This window comes from Pelodiscus sinensis, chromosome 31 (genome assembly GCF_052426305.1).
Source record: "Pelodiscus sinensis isolate ZL-2025 chromosome 31, ASM5242630v1, whole genome shotgun sequence".
Classification (NCBI taxonomy): Eukaryota; Metazoa; Chordata; order Testudines; family Trionychidae; genus Pelodiscus; species Pelodiscus sinensis.
In genome coordinates, this window is record NC_143082.1 from 6,883,909 (window position 1) to 6,902,410 (window position 18,502).

An 18,502-nucleotide genomic window follows, 5' to 3' on the forward strand; every position below is an offset into this window, starting at 1 on the left:
CATGAGCTATGAGGAGACACTGAGGGATTTGGGTTTGTTTAGTCTGAAGAAGAGAAGAGTGGGGGGATTTGACAGCAGCCTTCAACTTCCTGAAGGGAAGACAGGCTGTTCTCAGTAGTGATGGATGGCAGAACAAGGAGCAATGGTCTCAAGTTACAGTGGGGGAGGTCTAGGTTGGATATTAGGAAAAACTGTTTCCCTGGGAGGGTGGGGAAGCACTGGGATGGGTTCCCTAGGGAGGTGGTGGAAAACCATCCCTAGAAGAGGTTTTTAAGTCTCGGCTTGACAAAGCCCTGGCTGGGTTGATTGAGTTGGGATTGGTCCTGCCTTGGTAGAGGGCTGGACTTGATGACTCCTGAGGTCTCTTCCAGCTCTAGGATTCTATGATCTCATTGTTCTGAGGAGAGGAAGGGCGGCTCTGCACAGCTTCCTTCTCCAGAAACGCTGCTCGGAGGCGCAGTTGATACAAGATCCGCAGGAGCAGCTGGGGGAAGAGGCTCCACGTGATGCCTTCGGGCAGCATTTACCGAAAGTACGAAGAGTCCGACCAAGAGACGCTCACGGTCCAGGAGGCAGACATGGCGCTGGGGAGAGCAGGTAACCCTGCGGGCTGCCCGAGTGGGAGAGTGCACAGCCATTCCCTGCTATCAGCTCGCCCCTTATCAGCTGGCCCTGATCCTGCAGCCCCCTCCCCCCACCTGTGAAAACAAGGGTTGGTCAGGACTGGGCCCTACGTCTGAAACTGCCTAGTGCTCAGCTGCGCAGTGGGAATGGAGACATGCTGGCTGGGAGCTGGTGTCTCCACTGCTCACAGCAGGGGGTGCTGGGCAGAGCCAAGATGACAATTCCAGGCTTCTCTCGGGAGCGTTTTCAGATGTTTCTGTCTGGGGCTCGGATACTGCAGCACTGAGGGGATTGCACCAGTGTGCGGGAGAGTCGGGGGGCTGTAGGGGGACTGTCTAGGGATAGCTAGATATGGATGGCCAGATCTGTGTGGAGATGGAGATGGATGAGGATGTACAGAATCGTAGAACCTGGAGCTGGAAGAGACCTCCGAAGATTGAGTCCAGCCCCCTGCCCAAAGCAGGATCCATCCCAACTAAATCAACCCAGCCAAAGAAGCAGAGACTTAAACACCTCCAGGGATGGAGATTCCACCCCCTCCCTAGGGAACCCATCCCAGTGCTTCCCCACCCTCCTAGGGAAACAGTTTTTCCTAATGTCCAACCTAGACCTCCCCCACTGTAACTTGAGCCCATTGCTCCTTGTTCTGCCACCTGCCACCTCTGTGAACAGCCTCTCTCCAGCCTCTTTGGAACCTTCCTTTGGGTAGTTGAAGGCTGCTATCAAATCCCCCCTCACTCTTCTCTTCTGCAGACTAAACAAACCCAAATCCCTCAACGTCTCCTCATAAGTCAAGTGCTCCAGCCCCCTCATCATTTTTATTTTCCCCTGCTGGACTCTTTCCAATTCATCCACATCCTTTCTGTAATGGGTGCGTGGATGCGATACTCCAGATGTGGCCTCACCAAAGCTAAATAAAAGTGAACAATCACTTTCCTATGCTGTGTATTGAGTTATCGTAGAGACAGATGGATAGATGGCTGGAAGGATGGGGTGAGTGGGGACGGATGGATGGATGGGTCGAGGTGTAGGGATGGATGGCTAGATAGCTGTGTATGGGTGGGATGGGTGGATGGATGGGTCGGGGTGTGGGGATGGATGAGTGGGGTGAGTGGGAATGGACCGTGTCTATTGGATTGGATGGATAAATAGATTTTGCACCCGTTCTGCACCCAGGGATACTGTCCATGATGCACGAGTTGCCAGGCAGTGGAGCTGTCCTACACAATTCCAGGTTAGGTTAGCAGGAGCCCTGGCCCGGTGCCCGTCCCAGGCCGGGGGTGGAAGCTGTACGAGAGCTGTTTCAGATCCAGGACACTGCTGACCAGGCAGCACATCCTGGCATTGCACAATAGGAACAGCCTCGTGCAGTTCTGCACTTGCAGCAGATTTGGCTTCTCTGCTTCCTCTTTTTTATTGTCCTGGACAGTGATGGGGGGAAGGGGGGGATGCTGTGAGATGTGGGGGTTGGGGACACAGCTACTTCCTTTTGCTCCCCAGCCCCCTGCTGACAGCAGCACCGTGGGTGGGGGCAGGGGCAGGGGTAGGCTGGGGAGTACCGGGTACCGCGCAGGTCATAGAGCTCTCCTAGACCAAGGGCTGCTCCCTGCCTAGAGGAGGCTGCATGAAGGGGGACTGCCTGGGAGACTTCATGGCATCCATGTCAGCAGCTGGGAGGGAGAGAACGGAACCTTGGGCAGCGCAGGGCACAGCGAGCCATGGGGGGCAGCGTGGATCACACAGGGAGGGGGGGGGGAGAGGCAGGCAGGGGCTGCAGCCATGGAGCTGGGTCCTGATGGTGGCAGGCAGTCAAAGCAGAGAGAGGAAGGTGGGAGGATGGAACCCCCGGGAATCTTCCCAGCATCTCGCATGGATCTCACAGCCTGGCTCCCCCAAGGGTCCTTGGGAAACAGATGGGACTCCCAGAAAACAGGGCTCTCTTATTGCTGGGGCTGGGGCATATGGAGATAGATAGATAGATAGATAGATAGATAGATAGATAGATAGATAGATAGATAGATAGATAGATAGATGGGGAGTATGGGGAGTATGGGGATAGATAGATAGATGGGGAGTATGGGGAGTATGGGGATAGATAGATAGATGGGGAGTATGGGGATAGATAGATAGATAGATAGATAGATAGATAGATAGATAGATCAATAGGATGGAGGGGAGACAGTATAGCTACGGGGTAGATAGGGATCTAGAGAGCGAGATTAGATGTTAACATTCTAAGGGTACGGCTACTCTAGCTCATTAGTTCGAGCTAGGTAGGGTAATGAGGGCAAGCGGAGTTGCAAATGAAGCCCGGGATTTAAATATCCTGGGCTTCATTTGCATGTGCCCAGGTGCCACCATTTTTAAATCCCCCTTAGTCCGAACTCCGAGCCTGCGGCTACACCCGGCATGGAGTAGGTAGTTCGAATTAAAGATCCTAATTCGAACAACTGTTACTCCTCGTGGAATGAGTGGGGTAGACATACCCTAACTTGATTTCCCAGCCTCTCGGTGTGAGCCCCCCACTTGCCCTGTGCAGAGATTCTTGGCCCAGCAGCGTTTCCATCACTATTTATTTACAAATGCTAACAGTGAATTCCCCACGAGGCTCTGAGCTCTCCTCCCCTGGGACCCTCTCCCAGCACCGGATCCCCAGCGGGCAGGGACTCCGGCTCTAACCCCACCTGTCTCTGCTGCTGCCTTCCAGGGAGTTCCTTGCAGCAGTGCGGTACGGGCCTGGCTGGGGAGTCAAGGTCTGTCTTAGCCCTTTATGCTGTGCACGCCATGTCGTTCGTGCTGTGGGCCATCCTCCTGGCCGTGCTGGTTGCCAAGAGTAAGTAGCCAGAGTATCTTTGGGAGCATCCCGTAGGAATGGCCCTGGGGAAAAGCCGAGGGGTGAAATCCTCACTCCATAGTCGCTGTCAAATGCTTACTGCCTTCAGCCGGGTCGGGATCTCAGCCCGTGAGTCCCAGGCCACTTCCCATCTAGTTCGCAGTGGTGACACGGCTCCTTCCCAGGGCCTGCCGCATGAGCAGGGACGTGGGGTGTTGGGTGATGGAATGTGTCCCCATGTGCAACAAGTGAACACAGCGTATGCGGAGGGGCCCTTTAGCAGCCACTCTACATAGGATAACGGCCCATCTACTCCTGCTAGCTGATGGAGTTGCTCCTGTCACTCAAGAGGTGTGTACAGTAGAGGGCTGGGATTCACGTTGTGCTGAGGAGCCTGTGTGGGGGGTGGTCACACAAAACAGCCTCAGTGCTGCCAACTCTAGGTGGTGCTTGAATGAAAGCTCCAGCTCCAGCTCCAGCAGTCTTGTGATTAGGTGAGATGCTGAGCTCCCCTTTGAGAATGTGGGGACGGATGCTAGTTGCAGAGAACAGCTGGGGAAAGTGACGTGATGGTTCAGAACCCAGAAGGCAAGGAAAAGGAAAAGAAAGTTCATTATTTTTGGAATCTCGGTCTCCTGTATCCCAGGCGAGTGCTGTAATCTTGGGCTAAAAGTTACACGGTGGCAGCAGCATTTCTGCCCCTGCCTAGCTAGGGCCTAACTCGTTCCCACAAGATACTAGCTGGATACCTATGCCTGGAGAGGGGTGCCTAGATCCTTCTATTCCTGTAGCCTGGACTGGGGTGCCTAGCTCTGCGGGGAAAAGCGGGGGGCAAGGCTCACCAGTGTCCCCCATTGGCTAGCTTGTGCAGCTCCCACCAGCCTGCTGGGCTTTGTGGATTGCACTCCCAGTTGGGTTGTTCTCCCCATTCGTTGTATAGGAGCTTGGGCACTTGGCGTTGTGGGTGAGCCTGGGATTTCCCGGCGCCGTGATGCTCAGCTAATTGCAGCACCCACGTCGCTCCGGCGGGCACCAGCAAGCGGGGGGAAGCTGGAGAGTAGAGATGCAGCATTTCTCTCTGACAACTCTGCTCCCCAAGCCGTATCAACAGCAGCTGGTGTCTGTTCTCCTGTCTAGGCTCGGAGATGTCCAAGGAGCTGGAGCAGTTGCGGACTGATCAATCCCTGCTGAGAGGCAACGGTAGCAATTCAGCTTCCTCGTGGCTCTCGGTGGAGCTGTTTACTGTTGTTGGCCCTTTGATGGAAACCAAAATCTGAGGCCTTGACGGTTTGCTCCTTTGGGGGAGCAGTCACTGCTCCCCATCGGACCTTTTCTCAGGGTGACCTTGTTTAAATCCCTCCTCCGTTTTGCTCCGGCCCACAGTAAGAATGGTACAAAGTTCCCCAGCACAGGGCAGGAACAAACAGCCACAGACTGGCTCCTCTCTTGGAAATCCCCTGTCTGCCCCTCCCGGGGCTTCTGTGCCCGAGAAATTCCATCTCTGCTTCCTGCCACAGTCACACTCACAACTCATAGACTTTGAGGTCAGAAGGAACCATTATGATCATCTAGTCTGATCCCCTGCACAGTGCAGGCCACAGAATCTCACCCACCCCTCCTAGAATAATCCTCTCACCTATATCTCAGATATTGAAGCTTTCAAATACTTTGAAGACCCCAAAATGCAGAGAATCCTCCAGCTGTGATCTGTACCCCAGGCTACAGAGGAAGGCGAAAAACCTCCAGGGCCTCTGCCAATCTACCCTGGAGGAAAATTCCTTCCCGACCCCAAATATGGCGATCAGCTAAACCCTGAGCATGTGGGCAAGACTCACCAGCCACACACCCACAAACTCCTTTCACCCTCCGCATGCTCTGGCTTCTCTGAGCCCCTGGGACTGCACCCAGGGCCCCACTCAGCCCACGGGGCCCTTTCCCACCATGCAGCTGGTGCCTTAGGCGGTCAGTTCCATTGTCTGCAGCTCGCTCCTTACTTCAAGGTGCTTGATTGCGCCTCTTGCTGTGTCGAAAGTGGGTGCTTGGCATGCCTTGGCTCCGGGTGCAGAACCTGCCCCTTTGCTACAGCCCTTGTCCTGTTGCATGAATGCCAATGCAAGCGGCTAGTGTCGACATGCTGGGTTGGTGCAAAGCAGCATTCACACCAAGGGGTCTACCCCTGGTGGCCTGTGCCGTGCTGCTCCAGTCCACAGTGACTCCAGGAGAAATTTCCCCAGGCGAGCGGCTGTAACTAAACTCATTCACAAGCTCTCCCCAAGGGGGCTGGCCGCTGGGTCTGAAGGCGTGAGCCCAAGGTAGAGACTCTTGGAGCCCCAAGTTCTAATCTTGCCTCGCTACCTGGCCTAGGTTAAGTTGCTCTCCATCTTAGAGCTCATGGATCATCCTGGCCAAGGGGCAGGCTAAGGCAAATCCACCTGAGCAGTCTCTTCCCTGGGAAGGAAACCAGCCCTGGGAGGCCCCCATACCTGACAGACCCCCTCTGCTAGAGAACACGGCCTGGCCTCAGGAGATGAGCAGGGAAGGGAAGCTCCCAGCTCATCGCCTCTGTCTCTTCCAGGCTCCAAGGCAGCAAAGCAACTGCAGATGCTCCATTTCAACCAGTCCGCCATGCACAGCATTGGTACGTACCGGAGCCCTACAAAGCCGCCAGCCAGCATCCCCTCTGTGTGTGAGCCCCCGCACCCCAGTCATCTCCCTCCTCCCCCGACAGCCCCATTCCCTGCCCACTTCCCACCGAGCCCCGGGGCCCCAGGATACGCTCTCCCAGGAGCAGGGTTTGACAATGATCTAATGACACAAACCCAAAGACCCCGACCCCTGCCTGCCCCCTTCCCTGAGGCCACGCCCCTGCCCTGCTTCTTCTCTGAGGCCCCGCTTCCCATTCACTCCACCCTCCTCTCTCCCACCCTCACTCACTTCCGCCAGGCTGCGGCAGAGGTTGGGGGTGCAGAGGACAGGCTCTGGGAGGGAGCTTGGGTGTGTGGTGCGGGGGGATGGAGTGGGAGGAGGTGAGGGGGCGACACTTACTTCAAGTGGCTCCTGAAAACAGCTGGCATACCCTTCTGGCAGTGGCTACTAGGCAGCGTGTGTTTCTCCGCACTGCTGCCCACAGGCACCACCCCTGCAGCTCCCATTGGCAGCAGGTCCTGGTCAATGGGAGTTGCAGAGTCTCTTTCTCTCTCTCTCTCTCTCTCTCTCATTCACTCACACACACACACACCCTCCTCCTCCCCCCCTCCCTTCTTCCCTCCCTCACTTGGGACATGCAGATAGGTAAGGGAACCTCCATTAGCCATGCTGCTGCACCAGAGGGTTTGGCTGAGAGGCCTCCAGGCAACAGCCTACCCGGCTGTGCAGTCACATCAAGCAAGGACTGTTTGTCTCTCAGAGGCAGAGCTGGCCATCGATCTGAAGAGGCTGCAGTCGGACCAGGCCCTGATGAAAAAAGAAGGTGAGAGCCTGAGACAGGAGGTGGGGGCAGGGCTCAGAGGAAAGGGTGGGGAAGAATAGAAATAAGCAGGGTTGGGGGTGGAGAATCCCAGCATCCGGTTCCCATAGTGATTTTGGACACCCGCCCCCCCCCCCGGGTCAGTCTGAGAAAGCAGCATCCAAGGTCCAGCCGCCGAGGCCAGAAACCCGGGACGGAGCCTCTACACTCCGGGGTCCCACGTCAGGGTCATTGTGTGATTCTAACTGGGGAAGCCCGTTCATCCTTCTGTTCCAGGGATTCTGGTCACCGCAGGGTGGCAGGCTCCTTGGGCCTTTAGGGACTGGCATGTGCTGGGCTGGGCTGGGCTGGGCTGGGCTGTTACACGAGATGGAGGATCTGGGTGTCTCTTTCTCCCGCTATTCACGTGGGACAAATAGGAGAGGGAGTGGGAGTTTTTGAAGCGGGGGAGGTTGGGGGGGATGGGGACTCATTAGGGGCTGCAGAGAGGGGGATACATTCCAGGGCTGGGCAGAAGGCAGCCAGAGGTAGGGATCTAGGGGGCAGGGACGTGTGCATGGATGTGAGGGGAGGGCAGGGTTCTTGGGGGGTTTGGGGAGGGGACCTGGCTTTAGCTGACTGATTTTGGTTCAGGTTCAGCTAGTGATTCCAGCCAGGTTTCCAGTCCCTAATGACCATCTCCCATGAACTGCGTAACAAGCCTTGTGCCTCCTGGTCTGGGAAAGGGGCCCATTTCAGTGCCAGAACCAGGCCCCGGTGGTTACAATCCGTGCGCAGACACACCCGGCCTAGCTGCGTGCGCTCTGGCTGGCTTGTAAAGTGCAGGCTGCGGGGAGCGTCACAGACTGCACAGGGACACAGCCCTGGTCCTACCTCTGACGGTGAGCTCTGTTTGCAGTGACGGAGGATCTGGCCAAAGGGAAAAGCGACAGAGATGACATCAGGGCCCAAGCCTACCAGATTCTGGATACTATCCAGAAAGGGAAAAGTAAGAGAGCTGCCGGGAGGGCTAAGACTCTCAGCCCTTCATGGCAGGGACTGTCTTTCTGTTCTGCCTCTGTGCCTGGGGCAGCTAAGGTGCTGCATAATACACATCTCTCTCTGTATGTTAGAGATACGTACTCTGTGTGTCTGTCTGTGAGTCCGTCTGTCTGTGTGTCTGTCTGCAAGTCCCTTGGTTCAAGAACTCCTCCCAAAAGGTAAGAGCTACGACCACCATGTTTGGTAGCTTCCTCTTATCCTAACTTAAAGCAGGTAAGGATTTGGTTGTGCCAGGACAATGGGCTGTGCCTAGAATGGGACTGCATCTAATAGAACCATAAAGAAAAGAGACAATCACTAGGCAGGTGGAAGGGGCTGGCTGGGGGTGCACCCTCCAGGACTGCTCCAGCCCCAAGCCTCCCATGCCCAAAGCACCCTTTAGGGAAGCCAGGGGAGGGCTGAAGCCCCCCCGACCCCGATTGGTACGGGAATGTTGCTGGCTGGTCCCCTTCATCAGAGAACGAGGGGAAAGTGCACAGTTTGCTGCTGCATTTGCTGCACAGTCTCGCTGGGGGATGCAGGGGGCAGATGAACTTGGCCCTGCCCCAGCCAGGAGATGTGCACCCCACCCCCCAGGTGTGCCCACTGGAGCTGCAGCAGCCATGCAGAGGCGGGTCTCACCTGGTCCCAGGCTGCTGCAGTGAGACAGGGCTGGGGTAATCCTATCTCCCCAGGGCAGCCTGAATACTGACCCCCTCCTCCCCAGCCTACCCCAGAGCCATGACTTCAATGAAGAAAAATAAGTGAACTGAGTTAATTGTTTACCTGAACAACGCCAGGTAAATCTTCTAGTGGATTAATATCGCTCAGGGGGCTTAGCTGAGATCTCCCCTGAATAAACTGCTTGGTTGTGAAGGAGTCAGTTTTGTCTAATGGTGAGAGCAGGGGACTAGAACACAGGTGTGACAGCGCAGCGGGGACCCCCGCCCCTGCACCCCCGTCCGCAGCAAGATGTGACTCCGCCAGCCAGTAGAATAGGGAGGGTTTATTGCTTCTCCGATACAGCATGGCCCGGGTTCGATGTGGACATCGGAGTAAGGGGGCAGGCAGCCTTAGACCCCTTGGGGTAGGGGTACACAGGCCCCTGAACCCCCAGTACTCGGTTTAGTCCCTTCTCTTCATGTTTGCCCAGTCAACCTGCCTCTTCTCGAAACCGCAGAGCACTCTTCCCCCTTCCTTTGTTTACACCCTTCTCATGGCCAGGCGAGAAGCTGCTGGCCATTGCCTATGTGCTTATGCTCAGGGGTGACCCCCACTGGGCAGTGCGTACAGACAGAGGCCAGTAGGGGTCACCCACAGCACACACAGCAACCAGAGTGGACGCAGGGCCACAAGAGCAGACAGCACACCCCAGAGTGTACAGCTCCCCCCTCCCTCCGCACTATGTCACAACGGGACACCTGGACTCTAGTCCCACCTTTAGGAGGGCTATGAGGTCTAATGGTTAGAGCAGAGGGCTAGGACTCCTGGCTTCTACGCCCAGCTCCTCGGAGGCCAGTGGTATCTAGCCCCGTGGCTTTCAGGCTGCGGTCTGCACCCGCGCTGCAGACAATGTGTAGGATCTCCAAAGGGGTCCACACCACCATTAGAAATGGGCTAGGGGTCCATCCATGAAAAAAGGCTGATATCTGTTGCTCTGGCAGTTAGAGCAGGTGAGGCTGGAAATCAGGACTCCTGGGTTCTCTTCCCGGCTTGGGAATGATTTTGAGCAAGTTACTGCACCGCTCGGTGCCTCAGTTTCCCCCCACCTTTGCTGAGTGCTTTGCGGCCCTGGGGGAAGGGGCTGTGGGCATACGCTATGCAGTCCAGTGTGGAGACTGACATCTGCCTGCTCTGTCCTGCAGACTCCAACTGCAGCATTTGCCCGGCCAACTGGCTGCTGTATGCAGGGACCTGTTACTACTTCTCCACGGAGCGTAAACACTGGTCCTATGCTAAGCAGGCCTGCACTGACCAAGGGGGCCAGCTGATTATCATTGATAACGAACAGGAGCAGGTAAGTCAAGTGCTGAGTCCAGCCAGCCTGGAAAGGGGGTGGGGAAGGTGTCCAGGTGGGCGGGTGGCTCTTGGGGTGAGTGCGATGCCTGGGGACAGGCTAGGAGCTGGTGTCTCTCTGCGTTGTGCCTAGGGAACACATTACACATGGAGGTAAGGGTGTGTGCACAAGAAGGGCACAAAAAAGGTCAGGGGGCTGAAAGAGTTTCCAGGCACAGGCGATGAAAAAGCCCAGGACTGTGGAAAAGAGACAGCGAAGGGGGATAGGAGAGAGGCTATAAAATCACCATTGGGGTGGGGAAAGTGAGTAGGGAGTGTTAGGCTCTGTCTACACAGCAACATTATTTTGAAATAACATAGTCCGCGCTTACACAGCCGGCACTTATTGCACCCTCATGTCAAAATACTGTCAAGCTGGAGGACTTCTTATTCTGACTCCTGTAACCTCATTGTGCGAGGCGCAAGAGAAGTCGGGGGGCGAGCGCTCTACTTCGAAATAAGTGCTGTGTAGACAGCACCAAAACTCGAAATAAGTTATTTCGGAATAAGCGACACAACTGACGTCACTCCATTTGCGTCGCTTAGTTGGAATTAAGCCCCTGATGTGCACACGTGCCCTTAGCTCCCTCTTCACATGACACAAGAACTAGGGCTCAACCCGCGGCATTCGGAGACAGCAGATTTAATGAAACTGAGGGAGGTATTTCATCCCACGGCACAGTCAGCCTGGGGAACTCCCTGCCACGGGATGCTGGGAATGCCAGAAGGTTAACTGGGTTCAAAGGAGAACTCGATACAGTCCCAGAAAACAGCTACATCCAGGACTGCTAGCCAAGGTGGCCAGGGATGCAAACCCAACGCTTTAGGGTGTCCCAAAACTCAGACTGCCCGAAGCTGGTAATGGACCTCCAGGGATGGATCACCCGCTAATTGCCCTGCTCTGTACCGGGCGCTGCCTGGCTCTGTCCACTATGGCTGGAGGAGATACTGACTAGACAGGCCTTCCTTTGGCTGACACCGTGCGGCTGTTCTTATGAAGGCATTTGCAGTGACAAGGCATTGTGTCCATCCCAGGCTACCCAGGGACCGTGCTACATGTATTTGGCGCCATCTATTGGCTCGGGATGGAGCAGAAAACCAGGCTGTGGAGACTCAGCACCTGGCCAAGAACTGGGGTCCAGATCAGGGGCCCTTAGGAGCTCCCTGAGAGTTCCCAGCTAGCCTCCACATCCATCCAAAGCAACAGCCCCTCAGCAGGGCCTCTGCAAGGGGAGCCGCCTGCTCTAGTGGTGCAGGAACTAGCCTGGGAGCCAGGACAGCTGGGCCCTGCTCTACCACTGACCTTCTATGTGACCTTGGGCAAATCACTGTGCCTCAGTTTCCCCTCCCAATATTGGTTGTATCTGTAAGCTCTTGGGGGGCAGGGAATGTCTTTCACTAGGTGTCTATGCAGCAGTGGATGTAATGCGGCCTCACTCTCAGCCTGTAGCTGCTACTCAAATTCTAATAATCCAATGGGCCACACCTCAGCACCGGGAGAATATCTCCCAGCCAACATGGGGGAGGGGCTGTGTGAAGCTGGGGCCTTGGACGTCACTGCAGTCCATTGGTTTTCTTGTCTCAGGAGTTTTTGGCGAAGAACGCCAAAGGGAAGCAGTACTGGATCGGCCTGCACGACATTAACAACGAAGGGACGTTCATATGGGTTGACAACAATCCTCTCTCGTACAGGTCAGCCCAATCCCACGCACGGGTGCATGTGGGAAGGTACAGCCGGCCAATGGCTGTTCTCCAGACACCGCGCGCTCATCTCTCTATCATGTCTACACTGCCACACTAGTTCGAACTAGGGTGGCTAATGTAGTCATTCGAACTTGCAAATGAAGCCTGGGATTATAATATCCCGGGCTTTATTTGCATGTTCCCGGGCGCCGCCATTTATAAATGCTCAGTACTTCGGACTCCCTGCCCATGGCTACACGTGGCACGGGCTAGGTAGTTCAAACTAAAGCCCCTAATTCGGACTACCGTTACTCCTCCTGCAATGAGGAGTTTGAATGACTACATTAGCCACCCTAGCTCGAACTAGGGTGGCAGTGTAGACATACCCTAAGTCATCCAGGGTCTCCCCAGAGGGAAGCACAGCTAGTGGGGGAGAGAATAAAATGGTGGGTGACAATTGGCTTTAAATTGTCCCCTTGGGCCAGGCAATAGCAGCTTTTGGGGGCTTATGGGCCAGTTCCCATTTGAGCAGAAACCGGAGGATTTGTAGTGTCGTGTTTCTTGGCGCTAGTCCTGGGACAGAGGGGTCACCACCAGCACCCAGCTCAGTCCCCTCTTGTAGAAATCTCCCAGGAAGTGACGCTGCCCCAAGAACCGACTCCATGCAGAGTCAGCCTGGGAACAGGGGCTCGCCAGAGAGACCGTGCACCACAGCACTAAGGATGCAGCGTGCCCAAACCCAGTCAGGGCCCAGCCATTCAGGAAAAGCCCTTGAAAGACTGTGGGTAGCTCACCGTAATGGTTCAGCCCTGAGCCACCATTGCATTAGCCCAGATTTACACCCGTGTAAATGCTAGTGAAGGTAACAGCAAAACCAGTTTAAAACTGGAGTAGCACAGAGGCCTTATGCTATTACACTTGGCTCTTATCCACTGCCCTGCACCCATCAGCCCCAAACCATCTTTCGAAGAGTGGGGGAGGATCTTCTTCTGGAGGCTCAAGGGGAATTTCTCCCCGCAAATGCCCGGTTGAGTCTGCTGTTCTTTGATCCCCAGCAACTGGAATCGAGGGGAACCCAACGATTACGGTGGTGGAGAGGACTGCGTGATGATGTTCAGAGATGGGAAGTGGAACGACATGCCGTGTGCAGCCAGTGAGGAAGGCTGGATCTGTGAAAAGAAATGGACTTGTTAGCTGTTCGGGAGGAACACGACGTAGGCAGCGCGTCTTCCTGCTCCCCTCTGGCCCCTTCCATGTGCTGCCAGCTCTTTGTAAACTCCATTGCCTTAAACCTCACCCACCTTACCCACTCTGCTCTTGGGCACAAGGTGCCACTTTACAGTGGGGAAACTGAGAGACAGAGACTTACCCAGCTCCAGACCCCGCTCTTGTAATCCTGCAGTCTTCTACATGGCTGGAAACAGGCTGCTGAACCACCCTCCCCTCCAAGAGCCAGGGTAGAACCCCAGCATCCCTGCTCTAACCCAGCTCCCATTCCACTCCCAGCCTGGAATAGTTCCTCAGTGTCCTGAGTCCCAGCCCCCTCCTCTAACGATTAGACCGGGGTGGGGAACCGTTTTTGGGTCGGGGGCTGCTGAGCCTCAGAAAAATTAGCTGGGGACTAAGCAAGCAAGAAACAAAACAAAAACCAGCCTTTACGGTCGTGGTCCCCAGCTGAGAAGGAGACAGACGCTTCCCACATTCCTCTTGCACACCAGAGCCTAGGTGGGCCCAGGCTAGTAGATTTTGTGGATGGCAGGGGAGACGGCGGGGGGGGGGGGGGGGAGACGACTGAAGCACCCGTGCAGGCTCCCAAATAGCGCGGAGGGGGAGGAGAGCCCTGAGCCTCAGGGGCTGGATCCAGGTAAGCTGGGGGGGGCTGCATCTGGCCCCTGGTCCTGAGGTTCCACACCCCTGTATCAGACAGAACTGACTCCTTCACACCTTGCAATGTATTGGATGGAAGATCCAGCTACCCCCCCTGAACTATATTCCTCTTCTCAGTGTTTATGGAGAGGGGACAGGCTCCTCACTGCATCAGGACTCACATTTTAGAAGCCACCAATGACCATCAACTGGTCACTTCTCTAGAGCAAGGAATGGGGTCAACTTTCTGGTTTAGGGCAAATTTTCCTCCCCTGCTAACTTGGCCAAAACACACACACACCTCTCAAAGCATCCACCTGTGCCGGTCTGTCTACGGAGAAATCTGGGGAGAACGAGACAAGTAGTGTGAGAAATCAAAAGTTTCACTTGTATAAAATTGTCCGAATCAAGCCAGGCATGAAATGCTGAAGGAAAAGGGACCCGGCTTAACCCCAAGTCCTCAAAGGTGGTGGGGACCCATCTCCACTCAGATAGATTCCACATTCCCCCCTCCTCAGGTGGGTGCCCTGATCGTCATGGTGACGGTAGTCTGGGTGGTTTTGCTGCAGTCAGGGCACAAACAAAAGTCAGAATTCAAAACACCCTAGAAGAAAAGCGGACGGAGACCAAGCAAGCAGCTCCCTAGGACAGAGGGGGCAGCTCCCATCTTTCCCTAGGCTGCCTAGGCCCAGTTTGCTTCCTTACAAACCCGCAGAGTGCAGGCGGGACAGGGGCAAGGCACACATGGCACTGAGTGACAGGTGACAGTTCTAACACCGGTCTCAGGACACCACCAATGTCTCAGTTTCTCCTGCTGGAGCTGTTCCTCTTTGCATAACTAATTAAATGAAGTGGGGACTGGCGCTAAGGTTACCAGGTGTCCGGTTTTGAACTGGACAGTTCAGTATTTGAGCTTTCTGTTTGGGAAACAAATTGAGACAATAGAATTGAGAAAATCGACCTGTCCGATGTTTTCTCAATAAGCTGTAATGTAGACTGTGATGTACTGTCAAGTGTGTCCGCTATTTTTGTTGAAACTATCTGGCAGCCCTAACTGGCGCCTGGTTGGCCACATCTCCTTTCAGTGCCCAAACCCCTAGAGGGAAGGGTCATACCCCTCTGCTTTGTGCAGGGTAGGCAAGCTCGGCCCATGGCAGGGTAAGTGGTGCTGGGGGAGCAGGGGGCTTGTCTGAGAACCCTCTGGGGTCTCCAGGATTTAGACGTGAGTGGGAAGCGCTGCACGGCATGCAGAGCAGGGTCAGCGCTCAGGCAGCTGCTGACAGCCGGCCCCCAAGCCTGAGGCGCCTGACGAGTTAGGCGGCAGCTGAGCTGAGCAGCCATTTTGAATTTATTCCTGGTGCCAAAATACCTTTGAGGACCTGGGCAGCAGTGACTTGCCCAGTTCCCACAGGAAGTCAGTGACAGATCGTGCACACCACATCCCCTTTCGGGTTGGGACAGGGGTCACTATAGGCCTGTGTAACATCTCTGGGTCACAGAGTAGTATGGCTTAACAGCCAGAGGCAATAGCGCTGCCCTCACAATCAGGGCGATGCGGTCCAATGGCCAGTCAGGGAGGTGAGGGGAGCCACAACCCCAGGTGGGCAGTAGCCAGAGTAGGGGGACGGGGCCCTCTCTCTCCACTGGGTCCCAACCCAGGGCCCTGCCCTTGGTGGGGTTGCTCATCACCGGCTTGGCAAGGATCCAGCCAAAACACATCAAGCTGGTCTCAGGTTCTACAATCCTGTCCTGCAAAGATTTCCCAGGATGCTTCCAACCTGCTGCTCCATGGCTTGTGGTCTCAGGATCCCCATGGTCTCTCTTCCCTCTGTGGCATCCGGAGGGATTGCACTGTGGGGCCTGGGGCAATGCAGGGATCAGGCTGCAGGGAACATGGGGTTGAGGGAAACGAGGCTGGAGCAGAGGGAAGATGGGGGGGGGGATATAAGTTTACTTTGCAGAAGCTGCACTTTCCTTTACTACCCGTTTCTTTGCCTCCCACCCCAATTAGCTATTTGGCTGCATTCTCACTCTCTCACCTTTTCTGTATTACTGCCCCAACCCCTTCCTTCCCCCAAATTCCCTTCCAGACCCTCCCCTCCCCCCCCCCCGTCCTGCACCCCACCTCCTGCCCAGATCCTGCATCCCTATCCCACTCACTGGCAGCCCTGTTCCACACATTGAGCCTCTCATTTTTGTTTCCACCCCAGAGCCTAAGGGGGTCCACAAAATCCACTAACTGTGGAACCCCAGAAAAGTAAATCTGGCCTATGGGAAGCTCTGAACCTCAATCCTCCCTGGCCCCTCGCCTCACCCTGTGGGGACTGGACTGCCAGAAGAGTGAGGTGTCTCAGTTGGGGCCACATCAGTGAGGGTTGGGGGTTTGGGGAGGTTTTTTGCTTCTCACTTGTATGGACCCCCAAATGATTTTTCTGTAGATCAGTGACCACTGACCCAAAAAAGGTTCCCCATCCCTGCCATAAATTAAGAAAACTTTGAACCCTTTTGTGTTGGACATCATATTTTACTTCATTTAAAATGAAGTTTGATAAACTAACAAGAGAAAGTTAAAACGTTTAATCTGTTTAATAATTTAATTTACACTGTTCTCCCCAGCTGCAGCACTGGCTGTAATTATGTAATTAACAATGAGTTTCCATTGGCAACTGGTAGTGCAGGGAAAGGTTTGCATTGACCCAGGTGGCCCATGGGGTGCACAGTAGAGAGAGCCCCTCCCAAGAGAGCGGCACAGCCCAGGGCAGGAGGGTTAAATCTTGGCACAGCACTTCGGAAAGGTTGCCGACTCCTGCACTAGGCTGAGTAGGGTGGCAGGTCCTGGCTGAGGGTAGCCAGAGTTCTCTTTGATAAGCAAAAGCAGCAGCACTGTGATACATCACTTCCGTGTTGGCTGTGTGCTCTTTGGGCTTGGCTACACGTCCACCGCGCTGCACAGAGAGGGGCACTGCTGCTGTGTTAGTGAAGACGCTTCCCATGCCAACAGGAGAAGCTCTGCTGTCAGCATAGGTACCCCCTCCCTGAGAGGTGGTAGCTGTGTTGATTGGAAAAACCTACTTGCATGGGCCAGGGGTATCACAGGCCAGGGCAGGCTAAGCTCACCTGACGCAGGCCATGCCCCTACCCATGTTGTGCCCCAAGGCCTTAACTTAAAACACGGGAAGGCTTTGGATTGCCAGCACATTGGGATGTGCCTGGAATATGATGGTTTCTCACAAAACACACAGGGCGGGGTCTACTAGCAGGGATAGTTACGCTGCAGAATGACCACACGGGGGCGGGCGCACCAGTAAGAGAGTGGCCTTCTGGGGTTTGGGGCTCTGGATGTTGCCGGTCACCGTACACAGGTATGGTTCCTGTGCTGGGGAATAAGAAGTAGGAATAAGAGCCTCCGGAAAAGGGCACTTTTTCCGGAGGATCGGGGCCAGTCTAGACGCTCTTTTCCGGCTTTTTTAAAAGCCGGAAAAAAGCGGCGGACATTTTTATTTAAATGCCGCGGGGGATATTTAAATCCCCCGCGGATTTCCCTACGACGACTGGTGAAATTTACATGCCCCTTCCGGAAAAGGGGCCAGTGTAGACGTAGCCCTGTAGTGGGCACACCCACCCCTCCTTTCAGCTGGCTGACAGCAAGCAGCAGTTCAGCCCCTGCTTACACATGTCAACAGCACTTTTGTCGCCAAACTTTCCCAATGTAGACACAGCCTTACACTTGTGCATGTGCTTCAGCAAAACTTTTGTAGTTTGTAGGGGAGTGAGGGAGGCTTAAGTCCCTGTGAACAATAGTCGTTTTGTCAATCAATTGCCAGACAAAACCTTAGGCTTTGTCTACACTATCAAGTTTTATCGACAAAACGTGCCAACATCCAAAAGTTGAAAAAAATTGCCAGAGGATGTTCATCTTTGTTCCCTCTGTTGACAGATCATGTCCCCACTGCGGGCACCATCATCAACACTGTGAGTAATGCACTATGGGTATGTATCCCACAGTGCCGTGTTGCAGGAAGGCAGAACTGATCCCTGGGCATCTCGGGATTCCCCCTAAGTTCTGCCACAACCACTTCCACTGCTGGGAGCGGAATCATGAGTAACAGAGTTTCACATTGTTACTCTCCTAGGGGTGGAAGTTTTTTGGTGCTGAAACCAGGCGTTTTCCCAACAAACGTCGCTTTGCGGTGTCTACTCTCTCACTGTTTTGTCTCCAAAAGGCAGCTGTTGTCAACAACAACTTGGCAGTGGAAACAAAGCGTTAGAGTCCTTGTGTCTCTTCTTTCCCCCTGCTCCAATTTATTAACACCCTTCTTGAAATGCAGCACCAGAGCTGGGCACAGGATTCCAGCAGCCATCGCACCCACGCCAAATGCAGAGGTAAAATAACCTCTCTGCTCCTGCTCAAGATTGCCCTGTTTATCAATCCCAGGATCCCCTGACCCCCAACATCGCTCTGGGGGCTCAGCTGCTTATCATGCACAATCCTCAACTCTTTTCCAGAGTCTCTGCTTCCCAGGAGTGAGTCCCCCCTTCTCTCAGCACAGCCAACAGTCCTTGTCCTTGGAGGAACATTTACATGTAGCTGGATGAAAATACACATTATTTGCTGATGCTTGCTGTTTGCTTGTGCTGTGTCAGTGGCCTGTCCTCTTTACCAGATACCACTCCCTCAGTGTGGGTGTCTTCTGCAAAGTTCATGTGTAAGATTTTCTTTCCTTCTAGATCAGGGGTCTCCAAACTTTTCAGCCCGAGGGCCGCATTAACTATCAAACAGCAGTTCGGGGGCCGACTACACACTTGAGGTCCAAATAAAAAACAATCAAAACATGGATGTTGTTTTTAATTATTTATTTAATATTATTTTATTCAGTTATTATTTAATAACACATTCATACACTACACATGAACACCTGTATTAGTGTGAATGGTGAAATTGTTTCCTGGATGCC

The 18,502-nt window shown here is 54.5% G+C and overlaps 1 protein-coding gene across 2 annotated transcripts; it reads left to right on the forward strand.

The window, feature by feature from the left end:
* The first annotated feature begins 379 nt into the window (after positions 1 to 379).
* On the forward strand, positions 380 to 16,127 carry LOC102460285 (C-type lectin domain family 4 member G). Of its 2 annotated transcripts, XM_006132024.5 has the most exons (9): positions 381 to 597; positions 3,332 to 3,457; positions 4,595 to 4,657; positions 6,033 to 6,095; positions 6,864 to 6,926; positions 7,822 to 7,911; positions 9,809 to 9,960; positions 11,584 to 11,690; positions 12,737 to 16,127. In XM_006132024.5, exons 1-9 carry the CDS (start codon positions 507 to 509, stop codon positions 12,873 to 12,875), a joined length of 894 nt encoding a protein of 297 aa, XP_006132086.3. In that variant the 5' UTR covers positions 381 to 506; the 3' UTR covers positions 12,876 to 16,127. The 2 variants fall into 2 exon arrangements, with proteins under 2 accessions (XP_089630754.1, XP_006132086.3); XM_089774628.1 differs by lacking the exons at positions 3,332 to 3,457; positions 4,595 to 4,657 and having other exon boundaries at positions 380 to 597.
* The last annotated feature ends 2,375 nt before the right edge of the window (positions 16,128 to 18,502 follow it).

Excerpts from the sequence above, each read along its gene's own strand:
- LOC102460285 (XM_006132024.5), top strand. The coding sequence starts at position 507 with ATGCCTTCGGGCAGCATTTACCGAAAGTACGAAGAGTCCGACCAAGAG. Across the intron at positions 3,458-4,594 it reads GGCCGTGCTGGTTGCCAAGA|GCTCGGAGATGTCCAAGGAG; the intron begins GTAAGTAGCCAG and ends TCTCCTGTCTAG. Across the intron at positions 6,927-7,821 it reads GGCCCTGATGAAAAAAGAAG|TGACGGAGGATCTGGCCAAA; the intron begins GTGAGAGCCTGA and ends CTCTGTTTGCAG.